The 25,112-nt window shown below is 40.3% G+C and overlaps 1 protein-coding gene across 2 annotated transcripts in view; it reads left to right on the forward strand.

The window, feature by feature from the left end:
- Positions 1-233: 233 nt before the first annotated feature.
- Positions 234-25,112, forward strand: part of cep350 (centrosomal protein 350) — a 35,004-nt gene continuing 10,125 nt past the window's right edge. The window contains exons 1-28 of one of the 2 annotated variants that reach the window (XM_075485343.1): positions 234-578; positions 2,372-2,460; positions 2,609-2,652; positions 2,796-2,904; positions 3,087-3,252; positions 4,527-5,131; positions 5,289-5,402; positions 5,703-5,831; positions 7,590-7,709; positions 10,088-10,821; positions 10,941-11,059; positions 11,968-12,998; positions 13,219-13,369; positions 13,827-13,987; positions 14,177-14,363; positions 15,976-16,094; positions 16,213-16,376; positions 16,688-16,798; positions 16,938-17,078; positions 17,244-17,383; positions 17,705-17,803; positions 17,903-18,120; positions 18,382-18,602; positions 18,876-19,154; positions 19,268-19,417; positions 19,548-19,708; positions 22,318-22,440; positions 24,161-24,417. In XM_075485343.1, the coding sequence (XP_075341458.1) occupies positions 2,376-2,460; positions 2,609-2,652; positions 2,796-2,904; positions 3,087-3,252; positions 4,527-5,131; positions 5,289-5,402; positions 5,703-5,831; positions 7,590-7,709; positions 10,088-10,821; positions 10,941-11,059; positions 11,968-12,998; positions 13,219-13,369; positions 13,827-13,987; positions 14,177-14,363; positions 15,976-16,094; positions 16,213-16,376; positions 16,688-16,798; positions 16,938-17,078; positions 17,244-17,383; positions 17,705-17,803; positions 17,903-18,120; positions 18,382-18,602; positions 18,876-19,154; positions 19,268-19,417; positions 19,548-19,708; positions 22,318-22,440; positions 24,161-24,417 (5,938 nt within the window). In that variant the 5' untranslated portion in view covers positions 234-578; positions 2,372-2,375. The remainder of the gene's footprint in view (positions 579-2,371; positions 2,461-2,608; positions 2,653-2,795; positions 2,905-3,086; positions 3,253-4,526; positions 5,132-5,288; positions 5,403-5,702; positions 5,832-7,589; positions 7,710-10,087; positions 10,822-10,940; positions 11,060-11,967; positions 12,999-13,218; positions 13,370-13,826; positions 13,988-14,176; positions 14,364-15,975; positions 16,095-16,212; positions 16,377-16,687; positions 16,799-16,937; positions 17,079-17,243; positions 17,384-17,704; positions 17,804-17,902; positions 18,121-18,381; positions 18,603-18,875; positions 19,155-19,267; positions 19,418-19,547; positions 19,709-22,317; positions 22,441-24,160; positions 24,418-25,112) is intronic. The other variant, XM_075485345.1, reaches the window with a different exon arrangement.

Genomic DNA, 25,112 nt, shown 5'->3' on the forward strand with positions numbered 1-25,112 from the left:
TTTGTCTTGTTAAATTAGTAACTCAATCTAATTAATCAATTAGTAATTAATCTGAAAAAAACACGAGAACTAAAATTCAGTTGTTATTGTCATTGTTTTCATTGTGATGTTGTGTTTTCTTTCATTCCCTCTAAGTTTTCTAGTATGCAAATAGTTGGGGAGGGAGGGGGGATTCTACGATGTAGTCCAACTCTCGCGATATTTTGGTCTTAGTTACCTACCCGTCCTGGATACTCTAGTTTCACCGTTGAGAAACATCAACATAGTAACCCGGGAAAGGTAGCCGCAAGGGCGGGTGTATATATATATCTTCGAAAGAATCTTACTGATATCCTGGATATGTGCTTACCAGAATAAACGATGGAATAATGGGTGAATACCGTCGGAAAAAGTTAATAGTTTAATCAGTACAGCCTCTGGCTAACATTGGATTGCTAATGTTAGCTTGCTAATGCTAACGTTAGCAAACAGATAGCTTAACGAAACTGAAGGAGAAGTCCAGAGAAGTTAGGATTTCCTATCATGAGGACATTAGCGTGAATGTGGACATCTATATACGCCGGATCGTTTCCCTAAAGGTAAATGTTATGTCTCTTAAAGTAATAAATACGCTGATTTCATAATTTTCCTGCCAGCTAGCGTTTGTATCAACTCTCTGGAGTTGGCGTCTCCGACTATTTCCTGGAACGAAGACATTACGACATAAGTCATATTGAAGTCAGCTGTTCAGGGTAGTTGCTGGTATATTTTAGTAAGCACACACTGATTGTGTCGGAAAACCAAATATAGCGTTTGAAATGTTTGGGTTTGGTTTAACAATAATTAGTAAAGCGACAATTGTGCTAGGATTGTTAATTCACAAGCGAAAATAAATGACCGATGGACAGTGTTATCTCCTTTTCAGAGCGAGTAATTCCTGGACCCGGTGTTTTTGTCATAGCCGGTGTTTTATATCTTCATCAGTTTGACTTGCGTATTTAAATGGGATACTTCCCGTTTAGCTTGGTTAGAATTGAATTTAATCTGAAATAACTGCTTTTGCCTTTAAATAACTGGTGATGTGCAGATCTTGGTGAAGTATGTATATTTTTCGGGTTTTGCCAGTGTTTTACTGAACATTGCTGAACAAATCAGAAAAAGTAAGACACGGAACGGAAAGTAAACTTCTCGGTGACATGCGTTGGTGAAATTGTGATGCCAGGTCAATGTATAGTAATACAAACACAATTGTACCACGATTAGCTGAGAGTGATTTGTGTTCAAGTCATGACAGAGTATGTAAAGTCAGAAATTGGCGACTATTTGCAAAATATCTCTGCTTGGGTGTTCTTGTGATGTAGTGTCTAATGTTATGTGGCAGTACTGAGCCACTACTGCTGATGAACTCTTCGGTCAGCAAAGAAGAAATCTTGCGCCATTTTGGATTTTATTATTATACTAGTTGGATTTGTGTTGGCGGCACTTAATCGAGCAAATAGCACTGTAGTCGCACAGTCAGTTTCGAACATAGTCTCCCCTTTATTTTTTATTTTTTTGCCTGCATTTTACTAGCAATAATTGCCCGAAATGTATATTCACTGTGTGCACTCATAATTTGAGTGTATAGTTAAATTTCGCAGTGTGTTGCCACTTGGATATGGTAAAAGCTCTCGAAGGGAAAAACACTGGACTTTCCTTTTCATTGCTTTCAGCCCAAGGACTCTGCCACTTCATTAATATGAGTAAAAGGCATGACTTCTGGAAAAACTTGTCATGATTCAGGCTGCTTAAATGCGAGCACAAACACTCATAAGAAACTAAGTTGGACATGAATAAAAGTCTGTTTTTAGAATAGATGACACTTCAATTGACTGGTAAAATTATATCACAACATAAATGACAGACATGGTGTTTGACTTGATGGGAGCAGTATCTAAGTTGGGTGAGACATGTGACTCAGAGTATTACAAGTGTTTTTGGTAAACACGACTGATGATACTGACAGGTGCCTCTTGCAGAGGAATTTGTGTCAGTAGAACCTGTTTTAAATGGCATATTGTCATGAAAATGCTGGCATATTAGTTATATAGGTCAGCCAAGAATTATTCAGGCTTTACTTCCTCATTTTTACAATGTATCCTGTCTTGTTAAGATATGGCATGGCCAGAAGCACAGCATCTATTTCCAAAGCTTTGTTTTGTTTTCCCCCTCATAAATTCCCCCGTCTCAGAAGGTGTGTGGCATTTTTGTCTCCTGTTCACTGTTTAGATTTTGTGGATTGTATTTTACCCCATTGAGTATAATGGAAGTATTCGTATTCATGAATATTTATTTGGTCTTTATTTCCAGTATGCCTGATTTTCCATTGTGGATTTTTTTTTCTAATCTGCAGGTGAATGGGAGAGATGAGGAGCAGTAGGAGGACTGAAGCTTCTCTTAAAAATTCCTCACAACTGTTTCCTGATCACAGTATCGGCACAGGTGTGTCTAAAAAAAGAAACTGTAGTTTAATTTTGAGTGTTCATTTTGGAAGTATCCTCAAAATCTTGATTAATTTGAATGATGAAATTCTTTATTTAAATGTATCATATGGGTTTACTGAGCAAAAGGAACTCTTTTTCTTTGTCAGAACTGACGACTGCATGGAAAAGTTTGGCTCAGTCCAAAGCTACTGTAAGTACACCTAGTGCCAAGGTGACTTGTTTTGTTTGGTAATCTATTCTTCAGCTATTGCTATTTCATAGAAGCAGTAAAGTAAAGTCTGCAATGTCTGCATACGTTATAGAGAGTCTGACACTTGTTTTCTGTCTCTGTAGCTGCGGCACATAGAAAACCGTTTAGAAGCTACTCCGGGATCAGGGGTTCTTTTGGATTCTATCACTGACCCCCACAAGAAGAAGTCTTCCAGGACGGTACAAAACAGGGGTGAGTTACTCCAAAATGTGAAGCTGAATTCTTTGCAAATCACATCATGGAAGATTGAATTATCTACTTTGTGAGTGATCACCCATTACTGTGTTAATTTAGGTCTGATTACTTGTTCTTTTGTTAAGAACAAGACATATTTGACAACTTTTGTTGAGATGAAGATATTCTCTTTATCACAGAAGGGCGAAAAGTCGATGACCTTCGAGGGTCTTCCAAACCTGGGAATGGAAGCCAGCAGAGTCCAGCAAAGAGCAGCTCACGCAGCCCCTTGAGAAACACCACCCAGGACAGCAATGTCCGGAAGAATGGCAGCGTTGAGTTCAGGGAACCACTGGCCTCATACAGGTATGTGCTAAAACCATTCATGAAACATTGTTAGCCAAATCTCTTTTGGTACATTGCTGTATTTGGGTCAGAGCTTGTCCTATAGTAAAGTCGATAGCTGACCCCTCCCCCTCTCCATGCACGCTTAGTTAAAAGCAGCTTTCAGCAGAGCAGCAGTTATTTTCCGTCAGACATATTGATAATTCAATATCATAACAAACACTCTGGCTATGCTCATAATTTAAGGATAAAGACCTCTTTCTGAAGATTTAAATATTCATTATCCCAACAAGAACAGATAATAAACAAAATGATATCATTAGAAAATTGAATATAGCAGCATATATATAAAAGTTCAAAATTGGTAGCTCGGTGACAGAGAAAGGAAGGAAGTTGTGAGACTGAGCAGCATTACATGGTGTGAGAAATCAGAGTGAGTGCTTCATAATGTTCATAGTGCTGGAAACTAGGGAAGCTAAAAAACCTTTTGATTAGCAAAAAAAAAAAAAAAAAACATGTCAGAGAAATGCATCATCGTTGTTGTCAATCATGGGTATGTTTACCAGGCTTAGCGTCTGTATTTATTAGTAAATAGTCTGTTTGTAAATGTTGGCTTAGATGTGGCGGTGGAGAAATTGCACCAGTATTTATGTTGAACGATCATGTGTTTGGTTTTCCCTACAACAAATCTCTAAGGGGAGCTGCTGTTTGGAATATTTTTTGCCTGTTTATGAGCATGATAGTCTAGTGATCACTGATATTTTACTTGAGTTGGGAAAACATCACCCCAAATTGAGATAATTGTTGGCTTTGTTTCTGGAGCCTCAATACAAAACTGTGATGCGTGCCTGTGGTTCATTGGCGGAGATGCCAGAGCCTGCACAAATGGACTGGACACACTCCACTGAAACAAATGGTTGTAAAACATTTCATTCGTGCCAATAAATCTACCAAACCGATTAATCCGTTGACCTCTAATTTTGGTATGAGAGGATGGTGTCACACTCAGGACTAGCTCTCTGCGCTTGCTACTAAAAAAGACTGAATCAGGTGTTAGAAGAATTTGTTTATAGTTAGCTGTTACCAAATGTAAATGTACTGAATCGTCCGCTATATTCAGACCACTTGGAGGTTTTATACTTTGAGAGAGTCGTGTCAGTACATTTTGAATGAATAGATTCTCTCTTTTGCATGTGGTTGTCCAGTTGTGTGTTCTTCTGTAAATTCACTCAGCAGTAAACTGAGAGGAAATCTTGATTCTCTTCTTGATCCCATGTAATCTGGTTTGTGTTCAGAGAGGCCACCCCTCCACCACATCCCTTCTCTCAGCTGGAAGCCTACAATCTGCAATCGGTGCCAGGGTCTTCATACCCATCCTCTTCGCCTCACTCAGATCCTTTGCTCAGCCATCTGGTCTATGAGAGAGACACCAGGGACAGACACACAGACGGGGATCTGGACAGCCCACGCTCCTCTGCTTTTGAGAGCACAGAGGTGCGTTACCTCAACGACCAGCCAGCCCTGGATGTCCTGAAGACTGGGGAAAGCGCTCTGAGAGCACAACTTGTTATGGAAAGCCAAGAATCAAGTCCATGTGTAGCACCCACCCCAGGAGCTTCACATCAACGGGAAAGTACTCCTTCCACCAGCCCTGGCTCAGCTTCCCAGCGGTTAGAGAACCTAAGACGACATCAACCAGACGATAAGTTGGAGAAGCTTAAAGAGCGCATTCGAAGGCAGAGACAACATCTAGAGGAGTCTGCAGAGAGAGATAAGCTTCGGGGTCACCAGGAACATCCCATAGTGGCATTTGTAGACAGTAAAAATGCTGTTTCAAGCAGCATGCCAACAGCCAAAATACGCAAAGTAGCAGCTGCACCCCCCGCCCCCATATACAAAGGTATGTGACTTGGATCAGTTTCAACTTTCTCCTTTCTTTTCACCTTGTTTAAAGGGGGGAAATCTGCAAAATCAGCTTGACGTTATTGGAGTGCAGATTTGGGGTGTAATGTTGGAAATGGGATGCCGCAGCTCACGCATCGGTCTTCTATCCACAGGTTTCAATAGTACTGAGATAAAGATCCGGACTCCTGATGGGAAAGTCTGGAAGGAGGAGGAGTTCCATAACTTTAGCAGAGAAATATACAGGGACCTATCACGCCAGTTTGCTGGTAAATATAGGACGCACCTTTTTCTTTTCATTTGTTGGATCTTCTGTCAGGGCTTTGACAATCAAGGGATTTGATTGGGTGAAAAAAAAACCTGTGTTACTCAAGTAAATTTGTTGTTATATTAATCAGTCAAGAGCATAAATGTTTATTTCATCATCAGTTTTTCAAGTATTGCGTTTATAAATCAGATTTATGTTCATAGACTTTGGTTTATAACATGATAAATTTCCTTTATTCAGAATCTGTACTCTAGTCTGTCTTTTTTTTTTGGCATTTGCTGCATTTTTCCTCTGTATTTAGAGAGCACCAGATCCAGGCATCACGAGCAGAGGGAACAGAGGGCTGAAAGGGCAAAAGAAAGGAGGCCGCCCAAACCAGTCAGGAAGGTCCATCGAGTTGCCCCTGTCTCTGACCTAAATTCAAAACCAGGTATGATAATCCTCTTGAATGTATGAGGGCCAACCCACCCGCTGATCTATTTTTAATGACAGTGTGTTGAACAGTGGCAGAAATATGTCATGGGTCAATGCACATGTTGGACAATATAGAACCTAAAATGACTGACTTGTTGTCTGTACCAGCAGCTTTAAGTCAGCTGTATTTCTTATCTCTCTCTTTTTCTTTACATACTTCATTGTTAGTTGACACAATACGTATGCTTCATTTTATGTCAGTTAGGTTATTACTTGGCTGCCGTCATATTTCAGTCATTTGACTAATGTATTGCAGTCCGTGTCTATCAACCTCATAAAGGGCTAACTGTGTTTGCATGCAATCTAATTATCAGATAATCCATATATGAATTCTGTCATTTGAGTGCTAAAGAGTTCATGCCAAAAATGCTTTTAATACTGGCAAATTCACTATTCAGATCACACTTTCTTTAGTGCATGCTTTGCCTTCTCTGAGCTGTCCCATACTAGACTCGTGTGCGTTTCAGTACATAAGCCAGAGATGTTGCTTGCTGCTGATGCAGTGTTAGTATAATCACTGAAGAAATGTCCAGCATGTGTGACATGCAGACACTAACACAGGAGAATTGTAGCCCTATATTCCTGAGACCTTGCCATCATAGGGCTCATTTAAACAAACTGCCCATTCGTCACACAAATGGGTACCTTCAACCACACTTGATTGTTACCCAACTTTGTCTCTCTCTCTCTTTTTTTATTTTATTTTTGTAATTATTTTGGTTCTGCACCTCAACGTGTTTTAGAGTTAGAAAAGTTGATAATACCAAAGAAGGTACGGTATATATAAACAACATTAATGTAAGCCGTTTTTTGGGGGTTTTTTTGTATTTACTTTGGCAAAAAATTCTATTAAGAAATAGTGATTGAGTACGGATTAAGTCTGGATACATATGATCGATGACTTTTTACTGTCTCTCTCCCCCTTTCCAGCTTTAATTCACTCTGCGCCGAGTGACTTCTGGTGTTTCTTCCAACTTGTGTGTTGTCTCTCAAGTGTGTCTGGTTTCTTTTTCATCTTGCCACAGCACTATAAATAACCCTCTGAAATCTGTGGCCAGGTTCACTTGGCTCACAGACTCAGCAAAAACAGCTGCTTGGTTTGTTGATCTGCAACTTAAATACCAGGAAGTGCTCTTCCCTTGAATGTACCCACAATGAAACTTGCTCTATAGACAATTTTGCAGGAAGAGACATTACTTTAGTGTTGAGTCGTTGTACTGGGCAGGGCGGAAGAGATGGCAAGAAAGCACTACAGAATAAGAAGACTAGGAAGGATATTTAGTAAAGGCAAGGAGAAAAATATAATTTTAGATAACTTGATTAGACTGAACAAAACAGATTCTTAATTATTTTTTTTTTTGGTGCAGTTGCTCTACCACACAGCAGTGAGATGAAAAGTATTTGGAGTCAGAGATACTGTGTCGTGCTGTGTTAATCCATTTCATTACTATGTTCATGTTTATGCATTTGGCAGATGCTTTTATCCAAAGTGACTTACATATGAGGATATAACATTACAGCTAACGTCAAAGCTAACAATAAGCTACTAGTTCTGTGTTAAGTGGCTTTTAAAGTCTTCATACAACAACTTTCTCAGCTGTGTGTTTATTTGCATAAGTTTGTTTATGTCAGTTCGTGTCTGCCTCGATAGTAGCACAGGCAATGAAGCTTTTCAGCGGCAGCATTTAAAGTCTATACTTTGTTTCTTTTGCAGTAATTAGCCCTGCATCATGGCGGGAGGGCCAGAAGCTGGTAAAGATGGTACTGGGTCCAGTTCATAAGCCGCCCAGAGAGGAGCACAGTTCCTGTTCAAATGACAGACGGAGTCAAACAGGTGGGGCTCAAGAACCTGAACTCTTACCGTTCTATACATACCGTTACACGATGTTCTGTCACGAGACACTGCACTACATGGGTAGGCAGAACATATGATATAGTCAGAATAGGTGTTAAGATGTCAAGTAGACGTTGAAAGCTTCAGAAATTGTCAGCTTGATGTCCAAAGTGTCCTCTCTGCATTATTTACATTTTTGGCGAGTAGTACAAGATTTATTGCTGAGGGTGTAAAGTAGATCCACTCTTTGGTTTTTGAATCTTCTCCCACCTCCCTCTTTCAATCATCTTGTGTCTTCCTTTTACCGAAATTTCCTTCAGTAAAAAGAAAAGCTTGATTGCTATCAATCAATCAAGGGAAATGCCATATGATGAAAATGCATTTTGGAAAATGGACTGCAATTTATATTGCGCTTTTCTAGTATAGTTGCCCAAAGAGCTTTTACACTACCATCCACATTCACCCCTCTCTCACACGCACACACACACACACACACACACACACACACACACACACACACACACACACAGAGAGAGCACTATTACAGGTCTTAGTTGCATTATGTAGACATATAAACACCTTAAATACACTGTTACATCTGACCTGAGCTTCCACAGAATGTTATGGCACACTGCTGCTTTACAATGCATGCCCAGGTTCCAGCAGTTTTGGTGCAAAACAAGGTTGCTGCAGCAAAAAAAAAAAACAATAACACAACTTTGCGGGCGAGAAAGAAATCAGACAAAACGTATATGTTTTGAAGAGCGTAGATGTAATGGCTTTGGACTGACAAACTTTGCAGTGGCGCAGGGGGATGTAATGCGAGTATGAGCCATTATTTGGACTATGCTTTGTAAGCTGTTATCTTGATTCTACATAAGAATCTACTTTCAGTTTTGACTCAGTTTGTTTAGGAGTTGGTCCACTGCTCTAATGCATTACCCAGTGGTCGTCTAAGATGGGACACCTTTTAAAGCTACAGACACTTATCAACATTTGTTGATGGAAAGAACTATCTGCTTGGTATTTTATCTATCTGTGTAAATATTGAAGGAATGGATGACTGCGCTGACCGTAAGGAATAGAGAATGACTGGCTTTTCTGGTTTGATGCACAGATCAATTATTGTGGGTAATGGCAGGGAAAGGCAAGGACAAGCAAAGAAGCTCAGTACTGACATGTTCTCAAAAATGATCTGGATTAGATGCTACATGGGAATCGTTGCTTTGGCCCAGATTTGAGTTGCCATAGCAATCCCCCCCCTCCCCTGTTCTGGTTTATTATGTGTACCCTGTCTGTGTGCTTTAGCTTTGAAGAGTTTAATTTTTTTAATCTAATACAGGCATTTGCTAAAACATTTAATATTTTTTCTTCTTTTCCAGCTGTGGCAAACGTGTTCTCTTTTTTAATCAATATTGAATCAATAAATGAAGTAAATAGTCACTTAAGTAATTAGGTGTTAGATGGGCCAGTACAGTGTGAACTTCTCTTAAGCCCCTCTCAAACATGCATTGCTTTTCATGAATATGGTGGCAGCTGTACATGCTCGTGGCATGTGTGATTTACCCCCCAGTGCTTTTCCGTAACATTTTGTGACACCAATCCGACTCGGTTGGGTCTGGTAAGATATATTCATCACTCACAATACGACCCAAGTCTGACCTGCTGCTGCCAGATTTAAGGACGCACACACACAGCAGCTGCTGTGAGTTAATTTGGCAACAGATCTGCTGTTTAGAAGAATCAAGACGGATCAGATCATTGATAAATAACAGGACTGTTCAAACTAATCTCCCACATGGTTTACCTATGATAATTAGCTGCAGCACTGATTTATTTATTTATTTAAAAAAAAAAAAAATTTTAAAGTGTGATTTTTCTCACCATCTGAGCCAAAATAACAAGAGGAAACTGTTTAAAAGTGCTTCAGTTGTAGCTGAAGCTTCTGCTTTCTTTCTGACCGCATGCCAGTGTTATTCAACTGCTCCTTTCCGCCACCATTTTGTCTACACAATGCTTCATGCTTATTAGTTTGGCATGAATTTTCATGGCCAAATGACATTGTTGTAAGTAAAAATTCTTGCAGAGTTGTGTGTGGTGTTGTGGCTTCTCGTCTAACAAAACAAACGGCAGTGACTGTGTGGAAAAGGTGTCCTCCGGTGATATGGCACAAACGTCCCATTTTTCTCATGGAAAACTTGATGTATGCTTAATGTTTGTATCTGTGTGGGGCTGGTCAGAATGAAGCCACAAGGAACATTAGAGTACAAGTTGCTGGTGTCTAAAGAAATAAATGCTATTACTTTAAAGAAACTGATAAAGTCATAAATGTTACATATCTACCTCTAACATCCTGCTTTTCTGGAAATATTCTTCAGCTTCCCGTCACCACTCAGACCCACATTCAGAACCACACAGACGTTCTCGTCTAAACGGCACAGAGAAGCTGCACTGTGGATTTCAGGGGCAACCCACAAGCCAGCCCTCAACTACATATATGCCCTCGTCTGCAGCTGAAGATATGACACCAGTGGGAGTAAATACAGATCTATTGTCAGCAGACATCCAAGGGATACTTGATGACCTACAACTAGATAGCAAACCAGTTGTGAAGGAAGAGAGAGCCCGTAAAAGGTCCCGTGGTAGCAGCGGTGGTAAAAGAGGGAGAGGTGGCTCTGGTTCACGAACAAGAACACCAGTTTCTGCTTGGGGAACTACTGTGGCAGCAAATGGTTCGTCTAGAGGCTGCCGAAGTGCCAGCCCCACTACACGCCAGTCAGAAACTACCAGCACGGCTGACAGGGGGCACAAGAAACGACACTATGACGCAGACACAGTTCGGCAGTACATTGCACGACAACAAGAGGAGAGAAAGAGGCGTCAGGCAGAGGAGAAAAAGGCAATGAAGGAGGAAGCAGAGAGGAGAAATCAGAGACTGCAGGAGCTCTACAGGAGGCAAAAAGAGGTTGCTAAAACGGTGAACCCTACCCCAGACGCCACTGTGGCGCCTGTCCAGAAGCGACTGCAAGAGACTTACAACAAACTGCTCCTAGAGGAGGCTCATCTTGACGAGGAGACCTCACAGACGCACGTTGCATCCTCCATTCAAATGGTATTGTGCCATTCTGTGATGAATTATCATATTTATATTAAGGGAATTCTGGGTACAGCTACATAAAATGAAAAAAATATAAACTTTTAAACTGGTTGTTAACGAGTGTTCTTTCACAGAGACCAATGTACCAGCCTTCAGGAGAATCTGACAAAGAGAACAAAAGACAAGAGACTCCATATAGCCCTTCGAGCAGTGATAAGTCTTTGAATGATCAGCCACCACCTCCATTATCCAGGTACTCGCATGCACAAAAATGAACAAAAACATTGATTGATCACCTCTTCAGCCCACCTAAATTCATCAACACAAATCACGAGGGACACATTTATCTTATCTTCTCTTAGTGATGTTCGGGTGTTGACTCAAAACAAAGAAAGTGCTTGTTTTTTATGGATGTCCTCTACAAGTGCCCCAAAAACATATTTGCTCTGTGTTTTAGTGCAGGAACAAACAAAGTAAGGCGCTTTTACAGTCACTGGTTCCTTTTTAGATCCATGGAAAAGCATAACAGATTATTAGTGTTATGGTTTTACATGTGAAACAAATATTATCTTCATTTTCTCTTTGTAGTTTGAGTAAATGTTGTTATGATTTATAGTTTTTCCACAAACTCAGTGTATGCTTTATTCTTTTTTTCTTTAATTTTAAGATTAATTTCTTTGCCGCATGTTTTGTTTTTATTGGATAACGAAGTGAAGACATAGATGGTAAAAACGATGTGAGAGCTGGAGAAATGGAACGCGTCTCTTGTTCTTGTAGTGTGAAATGTAGTCATTTGACTGATGACATACTCTATATTCTTTATTCTTGTGTATTCTGAGCAAATGTAGTCAGTATCTTTTTGATCTGTAACACTGACAGTTGAAAATCCGACTGGTAAATGCATCTATGCAAAACTATGGCTAGAGAGAAATTTTATATTTCAGTATTTATGCGTTAACCCTAACCCTGACGTTCAGTTGATAGATGTGAATATCATAAATGGTTATAAATAAAAATTTCTACTGTTTCCATTCCTCAGTAGCAAGCATGGTGAATACTCTAAAATATGTCATGTTCTGTCTTCATTTAGCACACGCTATTTACATTTGTTTTTCTGTCACATTTAAACTAAACCTTTCATTGTTTCACAAACTATTGCAGGAATGATCTGGATGTAGGAGTTGCCTCTTTGCTTCAGCCAGACCGTCTGCATCCAACTGTTCAACCCACAACAGGTCCCGACAGCAGCAGTGCCCGAGCACCTTCTAACGATTATCTGTTTTCTCAGCTTTTAAAGCTGGAAGCAGCAGTAGCTGCTGGTAACATGAAGTACACTGTACGGCCAGCCACATCTCCTTCCAACAAGTCACAGTCCAAAATGTCTCGCATTGAAGCCCTCAAGGCCACAGCCACGTCTCTCTCCAACCGCATCGAGAGTGAAGCACGGAAGCTTGCCGGACAGGGAATTAACTATGGTGAAGCAGCATCAATGGATGTCGACACTATTTTGCCTCCTAGAGCATCTGATCTTGATGTTTACTGCTGGACAGAAATGTCTGCTCATGCCACAGAAAATGAAGACATGTCTCAGAGGGTCCAAGGGATTTTGACACATACAGATCTGAATCCATGCAGTAGCACAGCTTTTCCAGTAGCCGGCACTCTACATGACTTCAGGGAAAAGAAAGAAAGGAAAAACGCCAGTTTCCCCAAGTCACATATTTTTTCTGCTGACATTAAAGGGCCAAGTTACACACACAGTTACACACACGAAAAGAGGAGCATCGTCAGTGGCTTGGACATGGAAGTGAAAACAAATAAAGTAGCACTTAAGACAAAAGATTATAAGGTGGAGAATCAGGCAGATCCCCTTGACTCGAGTGCTGGTTCCATTAGTGAGGGTCCTCTTCTAAGTGAAGGGAGCTTTTCTGAGGATGAGGCAAGCCCTCCTAACCGCTCAAACAATCGTGTACCTATACCGGATCACCTTGAGGCAGTGGACTACAGTGCGAGTCAAAGAAAGGATCTTCAGCGGCTGCTGGAGTTCCAGAAAGAGGCAGCGACGTGCTCAGCCCTCAGCCCACCCTTTTCACAGCCCGACAACAGCAAAGCACCCTGGGAAGAGCTGAACAAAGGGAGCCCCCTAAGTGTAATCAACATTTTCACAAAAAATCTCCATGGCAATGTTAAAAGTAAGTTCACGTACGCATACCCCTCCATTAAGGAGAATATTCCCTTTTGTCTCATTTGTGGGTTTATGAACAGTGTTCAACAGCCAATTTTAACATTTGAGACGGCACCACCAAAATAAATAAAAAAAATATGAATGTTGTTGTTTTTAACCTCTGTTAAAAAATGAAAGTGAAAATTAGCAATGTTTTTTTAAATTTTATTTCTCCATCTCATCTTTAGTGAGTGAGAACTCTGAGAGGAACTCTCCCCCAGCTCATCTCTTGCATTCTGAAAATGGCCCTGAAGGAGCAGCAGTCTATGAAGACGACTTTGTCTCATCACACAGCAGCAAAGCCAGCGACCAGTTAAAGAGGAGCCCCAACTCACCCAGGTAAAAAAAAAAATCAGTAAATGGACATATTTAACATGACCACTAGGTGGCAGTCTTGTTACACATTTGGAAAAAAGCTTATGCAGCACTCTAGCTTTTTAGCATTAAGATGAATTGGTAGACTTAGTCTGTCTCGTGGTCAGTTTTTTTTTTTTTTTTGTTATATCAAGGTACTGTAAACAATTTTTAAAAGTGATCACATTAGATTTTTCAAAACTGCTGTGTCGTGTGGCCACATGAAAGCTTTCCTTTGATGGGTGACATAAATCTTACCAAGAATGTATAAACAAGAAAATATAAAAATATAACATTATTGCATGTACTGTGTTTATATGATATAATTACTGTTATTGCTAACTGCCGTAGTTGGTCATTGGTTATGTTGAGTTTTATAAAAATGCCTTCACAACGGATTGGATCGTGCTCATCATTTCTTTTCTTCCCTTGTTGTCAACAGTCACTTTGAAGAGCTGATGAGAAGGTCTCCTTATGAAAAAAGTACAAGAGGCGTTAATTCCCACCATTCATCTTTTCACTCATCCAGCCACTCACAGCACCGTTCCTCTGGTTCAGCATCTGGGTCCTCACCCCTCTCCAGGCACTCCACCAGAAAAAGGGGTGAGAATGACTCGTTTTATATTGTTTAATATCGCTATTATTATTATTGTTATTATTATTATTATTATTATTATTATTATTATTATAGTTTTACATGTATAAACTGTCTCTATTACTAAGATCATATGTTGTGTTTTTGAAGTGTCATATCCCCATGTTGCTCAGTATAACGTTTCCATTTGTCTGCAGGGACAACCTCAGACCAAAGTGATGGCACTCTTATAGAGGAGCAGAGAGGCTCTTGCTCACCTCTTTCAGAGGCTCTATCCTCTGACTCCAGAAAGAGAGGTTCAGACAGAAACTCTGCCTACACCCATGCCAAAAGTGTCCACTCTAATGACATTGTAGGAGAAAGTTCAGGGCATTCTCCTCAAAGGTAATGATTCTGGGCAGAGTGTTGATGTGATTAAGTGTCTCACTGTTGGTTCAGTTGAGTCCTTTAAAGGATAAGAAATGTTTCACCCATATGGGTTTTAGAGCATTTTCTTATTGAAAAGTATGTGCAGATGGATTGAAAGGTGGATGAATGGTCAATACTATTTCAACAAGTATAAATTACAACATGTATCCAGTTTTCTCTGGTATTTCCCTCTGTATCTGGTTCACAGTAGCCTTCAGTGTAACACTGCTTTCGTGTCAAAGCATTGGTGCTATTGACTTACACCACTCATTTCTGTTATTCAGGTTTATTTTGGGGTCACAGTTGGATTTTTATTGAATAGTTATGGATACCTGTTTTCAATGTGGTGTTGTCAGAAATGCAAACACAGATCAAGTTCTGTAAAGTAAAATGTAATTATCCTGGTAAGCTACAGTATCCATATTGTAATCTTGTGCCATCTCAGTTGTTGCCGTTCCAACCACTCAGAAATCTGCCGTTGGTAGATATTGTTATTTACTACCCAAAAGTAAATTTATCTTGGCATGACTAATAACTAAACTACACAAGGGGCCCCAGTTAAGGCTGACAGCCTAAACAGACTTGTGGCTTGCTGTTCTGATGTCGGCCGGAGTGTTTATGCAGCTGTGTAGATAGTGCCAAGCAACTCAGACAAGCTGCAGTTAGACCTAAGAGCAGAAAACACTGAGTATTTTGTTTTAGAGGCCCACTGAGTGGTTTTTTTCGGGTCAGTTAGCTTTACCACAGCTCGGGCGTTCTGCCAAAAGAAAAGAGAAAGTATTTTTTTCTTTTAGTCTCAGTGAGAAGTAGTGACATTTGAGCCCTCTAATGGTAGTCTGAAGCCCAGGTGGCAGATTCTTTGGATTCTGTGGTGTCTGTGTGTCCTGCACAGTAAAAGCATCGCATTCGGACAAGATTTTGTAATTCTGTTTTCATTCTGTGGCATTTGTCTTACCATAGAAACTTTTTTTTAGGGTTGATGTATTATTATCATCAGTTGTTGGGTTTTAGCATATTATATTACGTTGTCTGTAACAACTGACAGTTTTTTTTTTTTACTTTGATGTTATCTGTAATGTTATATGATACATTTACTGAGTCAGATTATTATTATTGGAGAGCAAAATCTCCCACCGTTTCCTGTTCTTTATGGAATAGAACAGTTCATTGTGATCTCTTCACACACCGTCCTTGGCCTCCTGAAGAGCACAGTATAGCCATTCATAATCTAGGCCCCTCACAGCAGGGTTGTGCTGCCTCAGTTACGTCCGAGGACCCCAGGCCTCTTCTTTCTTTATTAGGTTGCCAGCGCACTTCTCTCTTCAAAGGAGAGATGAGCAAATGCTGCAGTCTAATTTTTCACTTATTTGTAAAGCTGTGATTAAAAGGGATATATGTACTCTTTCATACAACAGTTACTTTTTCCAGTTGAGACACATCAGAACTTTGCTTTTCATATTAATATGCCATCATAAGTTGCAATTTACCCGCAAGACAGCTCTGACATGCATGAACCTGATAGTTATGGACAACTTTTTCAAAGTTTAAATCGCTCATAACTGACATTTCATTTTTCTGTTTTTTGCAGAACCAGACTGGCTTCTCCTTCTGGCTCTCCAGAGTCGGTTTCTCCTCCAGACACAGGCTCTCCCAGTGAGCCTTTGAGAAGTGCAAATAACATAAACAAAGGCACCTCAACACACGCTGGTAGAGCAAATATTCATTTTGCAGGAAAATAGATACTTAGTTGTTCTTATGATTGATTTCCCACCATCTTTTTTTTACTGATGTCTTTCCGCCCTTTATTGTCTTTTCTTTCATCTAGGTGAGCTACAGTATTCACCTGCTGTGTTGCAGCAGCGTATGGCAGTAGAGCTCCAGTACTTGGAGTCGATTGAGGAGTCAATCAAGCAGCTCGGGGACGTGGAGCGACTGATGGGTGTGTCCATGGCACAGCAGGAGAGTGCGTCGTTGGCCCAAATGCTCAAGGTAAAGGATAGAATGTTCTTGGTCATAGAAATAGTTTTGATATAATGATCTGAGGCTTTGCTGTGTCCTCAATTGTATCCAATATGCTGACATAGTAGAAGTGGATTTAGTGTTAAACAACTTAAAAAAGATATTTGAAGTGCACACTTTTTCCACAGTTTTTTATTTTATTTTTTAGCTGTTGTCATATATAATGAACCTTACTAATGTACACATTAGTCGACTTACAAGTGTACTTTCTGTGATGATCACTGTAATGACACTGTGTTGATACCAATAACTGACCTGCCCTCTGAATTTAAACCCTTTAGGCCAAGCATCACCGCCACGAACGTGACCTTTACGAGCTGAAGATCAAGGCTGAAAGAGAAGCTCTTGAGACAAAGCTACAAATGGAAGAAAACAGACAGAGAGTGGCCAGGGTACTGCTCAGATTAGACATTATTTCTATAGTTTTTGTAAATTTAGTGCCATTTCCTCACTTTTTTTAATTCTAAGGTATGGATGTTAATATTGCTTTGTGTATAATGTATATGTATGATTTTTTTTTTTTTTGTCCAGGCTCATATAGAACTACAGGAAAACTTGGCAGCATCTCAAAAAGAGACTTTGGAAGGCCTCCAGGAATCAACTACTAAGATGATGAGCCAACAGGCTGAGGCAGCACGGCACACAGTGGATGCTGCCCGACACATTAAGGAGGTTAGCAATAACTTCCTTCCTCTCTGCCTGGAAAACAGCCGGTGTCTTAATTTTATTGCAAAAGCTGATTGATTGTTGAGTTACAGTAAAGAAATGGCCGCCATTGGAGGGAGCACAACATCCCATGTAAGATTAACCAAATCAAACATTTGATCTGTGTATTAGATGACGGAGCTGGCACGGTCCCAGGTTGCAGGATCCTTGCTTATCCCTCCTGTTACCACTGATTCTGTCATGTTGGACTATCGGGAAGAACATGAGAATGCCTCCTCAGAACAAGTAGAGGACAAACCAGACTCTGACAGGTACAATATGAACAGGTTTTTTGAGTGTTTGTGCTACACTGTCTCCCTTGCATGATTTCATTTTAATACCTGTTGCCCAGATTGAGTTGCAGGTTAGTATCATTGTCAAGTAGACACAGAGCATACATGCTTTGATTTCTGATGGTCCAACTCAAAATGGAATTAATGACACTTTAAAATGGGACATGTTACATTGCTGCCCACAAAGATGAATTCTGACCCTTACTCGAGTTTAGTCGTAAACTCTAAGAACTTAATGTCCTAAAGTTTATGTTCTAAACGTTTTAGACTTTTCTGTGTGCTCTTTTACAACTTTCACAGTGAGGTTTCAAGCAGAAGGACCAGATCAGAAGAACCCCTGTCTTCACTGAACAGCCTCAGTCAGTCCGATTCAGTATCCTTCAGAAGACCCAACCTCAGGTACCCGTCAGTTTTTAGCAAGCAGAAAGCAATTTAAAAAAAAAAAAAAGAGATAGAGATAGAGTGAGAGACTGAATTTGTCTATTTATCGTTCTGCAGTGGACCTACCTCGAGCAGCACCCTCCACAGCCCATCTCATGTCTCATCAGTGCACAGAGAGAGGACAAAGAAAGAGATGGAAGAGGGGAAACGGAGGAACAGGAGAACTGAGGAGAGGCTGGAGAGGGAAGCAGCCACTAGCTCAATTGAAGAGGACATTCCTCAAGCAGCAGATTCTCTCTGCAGTGAAAGCATCCCCTCTGTTGTGGATGATAAAGGTACGAGATGGAGAGACCTGCTCTGAGTTCAAAAGTTCATTCCTAAATGTATTCCCATTACACTCATTTAACAGTCAGGTTAGTGTATCTTAACCAGATTTAAGGAAAAAATGTGAGGGGGAAAAAAATGAATGGTTTTATAATTACAAAAAACAAAACTTTGTTTCCGCATAATGTCCCACTTTACCCTCTACCAGTAGTCAGGACAGTTTATGTAAAGTTACAGTATAAACTGAGCTGATGTTGTCTCTGATCCTTCAGGAGAGAGCACATCAGTGGCCACCGAGTATTCCCTTAAGTTTGATGAGTCCATGACGGAAGATGAGATAGAGGAACGCTCTTTCCGTTCTCTGCTGCCCTCTGAGGCACATCGCCGTGGAACTATGGAAAAGAAATCTCGCCACCACGAGGAATCAGAGGACGATGGAGCCAGTCACAATGTAACAGTGGTTCCAGGGACAGAGACACACAATACCTTTAAGGTAAGGGTCGTGCACAAAAACTCTTGTGCATCTGTGGTTGTCATGCAAGGCAGGTGGGAATTTGTAACATTTATTAATCTATTTTTTGCCCTAATATGCTAATTGAACTCTTCTAATTTTCCTCTTAGTGCTCCTCCTTGATTACCTTTGAAAAATATTACTGCTTGTGCTCCCCCCCATTTTATTTCTTACCCTTGTGAACTTGTCTTATGCTTTTAATATTTTTTTCAATTCCTGTCATATCTCAACCTTCTCTCCGACATGTTACCACAGTCTCAAGACACGCACATAGCCTTTTCTGGTGGCCAGGACAGCTTTTCCCAGTTCACAATGGACATGGTGCGTCAGTACATGAAGGACGAGGAGGTAAGACTACACCACCAGAGCTCTCTGCTGCATCTTCGCCAGAAAGCGCTGAAGGAGAAGACGAGAACTGAGCTGGCCTGGCTTGAGCTCCAGAAAAAGAGGCTTCGAGACAAAGGCGAAGATGATAAAATGCCACCAATCAGGAAGAAGCAGAGGGGACTTCTGATTAAACTACAGCAGGAGCAGGTACCTGGAGGGCAAACCAGAATAACATCAAGGGTCAATTTAGCATTGAGTTTTTGGGTGGACTGCCACCAATGATCTTTCTCGCTTTTCTTATTTATTTATTTATTTTTTAGGCTGAGATCAAGCGGCTCCAGGAAGCCAACAGAGCAGCAAGAAAAGAAAGGCAGCTGTTGCTGAAACAGCAAGAAGAGATTGAACGCATGAGAAACTCAACACTCAGACTAAAGGAGCGACTCAAATGTGCTGAGGGTGAAACTCCACCTGTAAGTGCTGCATTTGCCCTCGGTTCATACAGGAAAAATGTATACATTTTGAGGTATTTATGGTCCCACATTATATAGATTGACATCACTAATTAATGGTCCCTGTGTGTGTTTATTGTACATCTTTTAGGAGACTCCAGTGTTTGAGCCCCCAAGGTCGGAGCCAGCCTCTGCTAATATGAGGCTTCCTGATGATATCCGCAGTCCCTCTCCCTCTCTCTCCATTTCTGGAAGTGAGACCAGCAGCATCATGCAGAAGCTGAAGAAAATGCGCTCTCACATGGATGAAAAGTAAAGACTTCATTTAATTTTCCTATATTTCTCTGTAAAGGATCAGAAGTCAGACTTAGAATCTATAATTTATCTATGTTTTTATTCTTTTCATTTGACCACAAGCTCAGTATTTATTAGCCTTCACCCCATTACTGCTAATATATTGCACAGTTCTTTTAACACGTTTACCCCTTGGCTAAAAGTTTGTTACAATTTGTAAGACAGTTTAGATATTTAGATAACATATAGGATTTTTTTTTAGATAAAATCTTTAATTTGGCACCAAACCCAATAAGAACTAACAGCAATAGGTCATATCATCTTCTTTCTTGCTCTTTAATCTGCTGTGGATGTGAGGATAAGCATGATCTGTTTTGTTATTCCATGAACATCTTTGTTATTTCAGATTTTTACAAACTTAAGCAGTGTTTTTTTTTTTTTTTTTTTAAAGAATGCCCCACAGGTCCAGATTTAACAGGTCCAGACTTTGACAGAACAAAGTGAGGCGGTGCTAAATAATGGTCAGGCCATGTAATCTCACTAATTGTGACCTTTTAGTTCCAGACGAGACATGCAGATTGTACATTCTGTAACTTTTCCTACATCCCTTTAATCTCATCTAAAAGAAACCGTTTGGAGTTGTAGTTCCACTGCAGCTTTGGTCGGGTGATTGTAGAACCTCTTGTGACCAGGAAACTCAAACAATTGTGTTAATTGTTTGGAGGGTTAGGATTTAAAACTTGGATATAAATCATAGGTCAGTATTCATGTATTTTGAGGGTTTATTTAGGTCCTCTTTCTGTAGAAACCAGGTAGAAGTCATTATGATTTCTGTTTTGTTTTTTGTTTGTTTGTTTTTTTACATTGCTCCCATCCATACTGTGTGATTCAATGCTTCCACATTGACATTTCCCTATACTGAGATGAAATGCTATAAAACTGATATCATGTAAGGCATCAAAAAGTAACTTTTACCCATATGTCTTTGTTCAGTTAAGGTAAGCGCTTTCTCTGTCAAAAACTTATGTGCAACTATGACGAATTTTGATATAGTTGTCTGTTATTTATCAAAAGAATTGTTTTCATTTCTGCTGTACATGCATAGGTCTTTTGAGATGGAGGCGATGGATGTCCTCTTTATCTGCCTGTACAGAATTTCATAATTTTTTTTCTAATCCGTTCTAAATCGTAGTTCAGTAGGAATCACAATTCTTTTGTGAACTGGTGTATTTTTCAACACCCCTGTTGATTGAGAGGCAATAGTGGCAGGAAGGAAGTTGTGATTGTATGAGCAGTTTTACGTCACGTGAACACTTCGTAATAAGCCAGCGGTCATAGCGTAGCTGCCATAGTGAAGTTGAAAGGTTGAACCTTGAGGATGCACATTAACGTAAATACAAACAGGACGGTTACGTTTGAGGCATGATAGGAAACGTGCACAGATTGCTTTGGCACTGTCGCTGTTTCCAGGCTTCACGTTTTTCTTAGGAGCACATTCTGATCTGTAGATAATGGTGTAAATGATATGTGCGATGTGATGGGTTTAAAAAAAGGCATCTGAAACACCCATTTGTGCTGAAAGGTTAAATAGCCATGTGCTTGGTTTTCCTTTGGATGGATTGCAATTTGGAGCTGGTGTCTGGGTTGTACGCATAGTTGCAAACCATGCCACAGAGGTTAAGACTGATGTTTCAACATTGAAACACAACAATAATACCATGACTTCATATATAGTCTTTTTGAAATGGCATAATGGTGCAGATCACTAGGCCAAACCATTGAATCCACCAACCTCCACAACAACATTCAACAAAGGTATCAAAACAGTTCTAACATGGTGGTTTTCTATTTACATTTATAAATGATGATTTTCCAGGTCGACACAAATGGGTTCAGATATCTGTGAAATGATTGAGATTTAGCAAAACTTAAAATTCCACATTTATGTCTGATCATCTGTGCATTATCTTGCTTGTGTTTTTTTTTTCCTAATACTCTATTACTGCCGTCCTGACTGATCAACGCTAACAGGATTTCTCAATGCATTTAAAGTAACTCAGTAACACAACTGTAGTCACTTCATCTAAAGCTGGATATGTGTCCCTACAGTGAATCTACACCATAGCTGATGGTTCAGTTCAGTTTACATCCTCTTTCCTAAGTGGCTCTAGAGGTTGTTTGAGAAACTGCTGTTCAACAGTAAGCCCCCAACTTAGGCTGTCCTTGTAATTGTGGAGCTGTAGTTATGTCCACTAACTTCTATTTTCAGATGTTGGGGTTTTCTTTTAAGCACATGCAGGTACTGAACACGGTAGCACAGAAACCCAAAAAGCTAAATGGATGCACCCGTAGCAAGTTAAAAATTGAGAAACCGACCGTTAGTAAGCGTGTCTCATTACGGATTTTCTTTAAGAATAACCATTTCCTAACAGATGCCCACAGACTGGCACCTTGGGTGCAGTAAAACCACATCTTCTCATACCACTTTCTCCCTTTCTCTCTACTTGTGTCTTCCCTCTGCGTCGTGTGTGTGTTTTTTACTCCACGTGTGTCTGTATGTGTCGTGTATGTCCACTCCTCATGTTTGTGTGGCTCTTTTGACTTTGTCGCGTGCTTGTGTGTTGTAGACACTGTTCCCCTGTCCACTACTTCTTCTCTGTGTTCACGGCCCACCACTGGGCCTCCCTCAGTGTCTGTCTTCCCAACCTCCACCCTAAATTCCAGCTCTTTATCTACAACCAGTTGGTCAGGTACTGTACAGTGCTCTCTACCTCTGCACCAAAGCCCTGCTCTGCCTCATCTCCAACCCCACCCCATGGGACATGCTTGTGTCCATCCACTGGCACTGGGACCTTGTGGGGGTGGAATGGTGGATGATGAATAATTGAATGTGTGTGTGTGTGTGTGTGCTTTTGTTTGGTTTGTGGGATATTAAGAGGTTTTTAACGTCCGAGAATGGAGTTTGTGTGGGAAAGATGTTTAAATGAGAGCTGAAAAGGTGCCCAAGGAAAGCTGCTTAAATAAGCAAATCTTTTGACAACTTCAACTTGAATCCAACATATTCGTGTTCATTTGTATTGTCAGTTAGACACAGAATCCTGTCTTGCATAAGAAGGCATGTATTTGAAACTTAAGATTTAAATGAAAATGTTTTGTGACAGTCAAAGGTTATGTTTATTTAATAGGAGCCTTCCTTGTTGGATATTAATCTCAGACTCAAAGCTGTTTTCTCTTATTTCTCATCCCTTTAATTTGCAGCTCTTACCTTTTATTTATTATTATCCCTTTATTCCCTCCATCTTAGAATGATTTATTTAAAAAAAAAAAAAGGTGTTTTGAAAAATTGCTGAGTAACACTGTGGCTATTGGGTGGTCAATGTTTTGACATTAAGCCACCCTTTGGCTTGGAAGTAAAGGATTTTGCAGAGAATAGCCTAAAGATAGAGTGGCCTATCTATTTAATGAGCCCAGTAAATCTTAACTAGCTCCCTTATTATGTAACTATTGCATAGTATGGTATAATAGGTACAGATGGGCATTGGCTGTAATAGAGTTTGGGAAGGCACTAAGGAACCCCACAGTCGTCTTCTTGAGAAGCGAGGCTGTCATCAGTATACATTAGGTCAAGAGAAAAGCCTCTAAATTAGATCAAGGCTAAATAATACTGCACTGTAATGGTACCCATAGCTGTGGGAGATACCATTCCAAACAGCTATACCTGACTGCACTTTATGTTTACAGATAACTACAGAGTTATGTATGAATAAGTCATCCTGTAAGATGGACTGAAAAAGTACACAGTTCCATTGGCTTTGCGAGACAATGTTGCCCTCAATGGTTGAGAATAGCGGTAAGTGCAAAGAATGATATCAAAGGGACTCGCATAGAGGCTGTATTGACTTTACTTAAGGACCTGCTTTTTTTTTTAGTTTTTTACTAAATCTCCTGTAACTGCTGAATCTATTTGCTGTGAGTGTGGGTTTGTGTGTGAGTGAGACTAAGCATAACAAACAACCCCTGGGTTTGAGTCTGATGCATGAATCTGACATCTTCGCTATTATTTCTGCTCCCCTTTTCCCCCAATTGATATTTCATCACTTTTTTGTTTGATGGGTACTTGTACATCTCTATATTTGGATGATTATTTGATGTGCATGTATTGGATATTCGTTTGCTTTTGTGTGTGTGGGACAGAGGATTGAGGTGAGTTTGAAGTAATAGCTGGATGTGTTGGTGATTTGGGTCAGCTATCTTCTGAAAGGTCCCATTTAACCTTTTCTTGTGCTTGATGTCCTGCTTCTTTTCTCTCCATCATCACTGCCTCCCCTGTTCTCCTTGCCTTTACCCTACTCATTATTTCCTCATCTGTCTCCTCATCATCTCCATCTCTCTTTTTTGGATCTTTTTATCCATTTTTTTTCTTCACCCCTCCTTTCTTTTCCCCTTTGTTGTCATCAACCACCTCTGCAGGTTCCTGACCAAGAGAGAGCAGCAGCTGATGCAGAGGCGTCACCATGCTGAAGAGCTGCTGCAGTGGAAACAACGACTGGACCAGGAGGAGGCAGAGGTGCGTAGAATGGAGAAGGAGGCCTTGGCTGTGTGGGACCGGAAGAAAACTCTGGACAAGGATCTTGACATTTCAGAGAGTCAGCGACTGGAAATCTCTGAAATTAGCTCCCACCCCAGTCACCACCAGAGCTCTGAGCCCAGAACTGACAGTGAGAAAGGTGAGACTCTCTCATTGTAAGTGTATGCCAAGTTGCTCCCAGGCTTAAAGTAAACTAAGAAAGTTTAATATTACAGTATTAAGATAATTTATTAGATTTGATTGGAAAGAATTCGCCTTTCTAGAATCATTTGGGAAGAATTTGTACATGTGTTTAATTAACACAACCAAATAAATATGTTACTTTTCACTTTACCATTAACGCTGGATAATTTGTTTTGACACATCAAACATCAAAAAAGAATCCCCCTTTCACAGAGACCGTCATTATTCCTCCCTCTGTCAGCAATAAAGCTCTTCCAACACTCCTCTCCCCTGCTGCATTAAGGAAAGTAGTGCTAATAACGCAGCTGAGTGGTGGAGCCTCGCAACAGAACTGTAGCTCTCTTTCTCAGCGTTCAGTCATCAAGGGAGGGAGGAGGCAGCAGAGAAGAACACACTCTTGGTAGCATTCAGTGACTGATTGCAGGGAGATCAGAGGATGCAGAAAGGATGAGTTGGACCTCCCAATCCATCTTACCATTGGGAGGAATTCACAGGTGGTGACCTGCGGTGACTCCTTCGTGAGCAGCCAGATGGCCTCGGCATTTTTCTCAATCTTTGAGAAATGTGTCAGAAACTAAAGGCTTCATTGACGCATTTATAAATAAATATACTCGCCTCGCCGATCTTTTTATTTTTATTTTTAACGAGCAA

Source organism: Odontesthes bonariensis, chromosome 15, assembly GCF_027942865.1.
Source record: "Odontesthes bonariensis isolate fOdoBon6 chromosome 15, fOdoBon6.hap1, whole genome shotgun sequence".
In the NCBI taxonomy this organism is placed as follows: Eukaryota; Metazoa; Chordata; class Actinopteri; order Atheriniformes; family Atherinopsidae; genus Odontesthes; species Odontesthes bonariensis.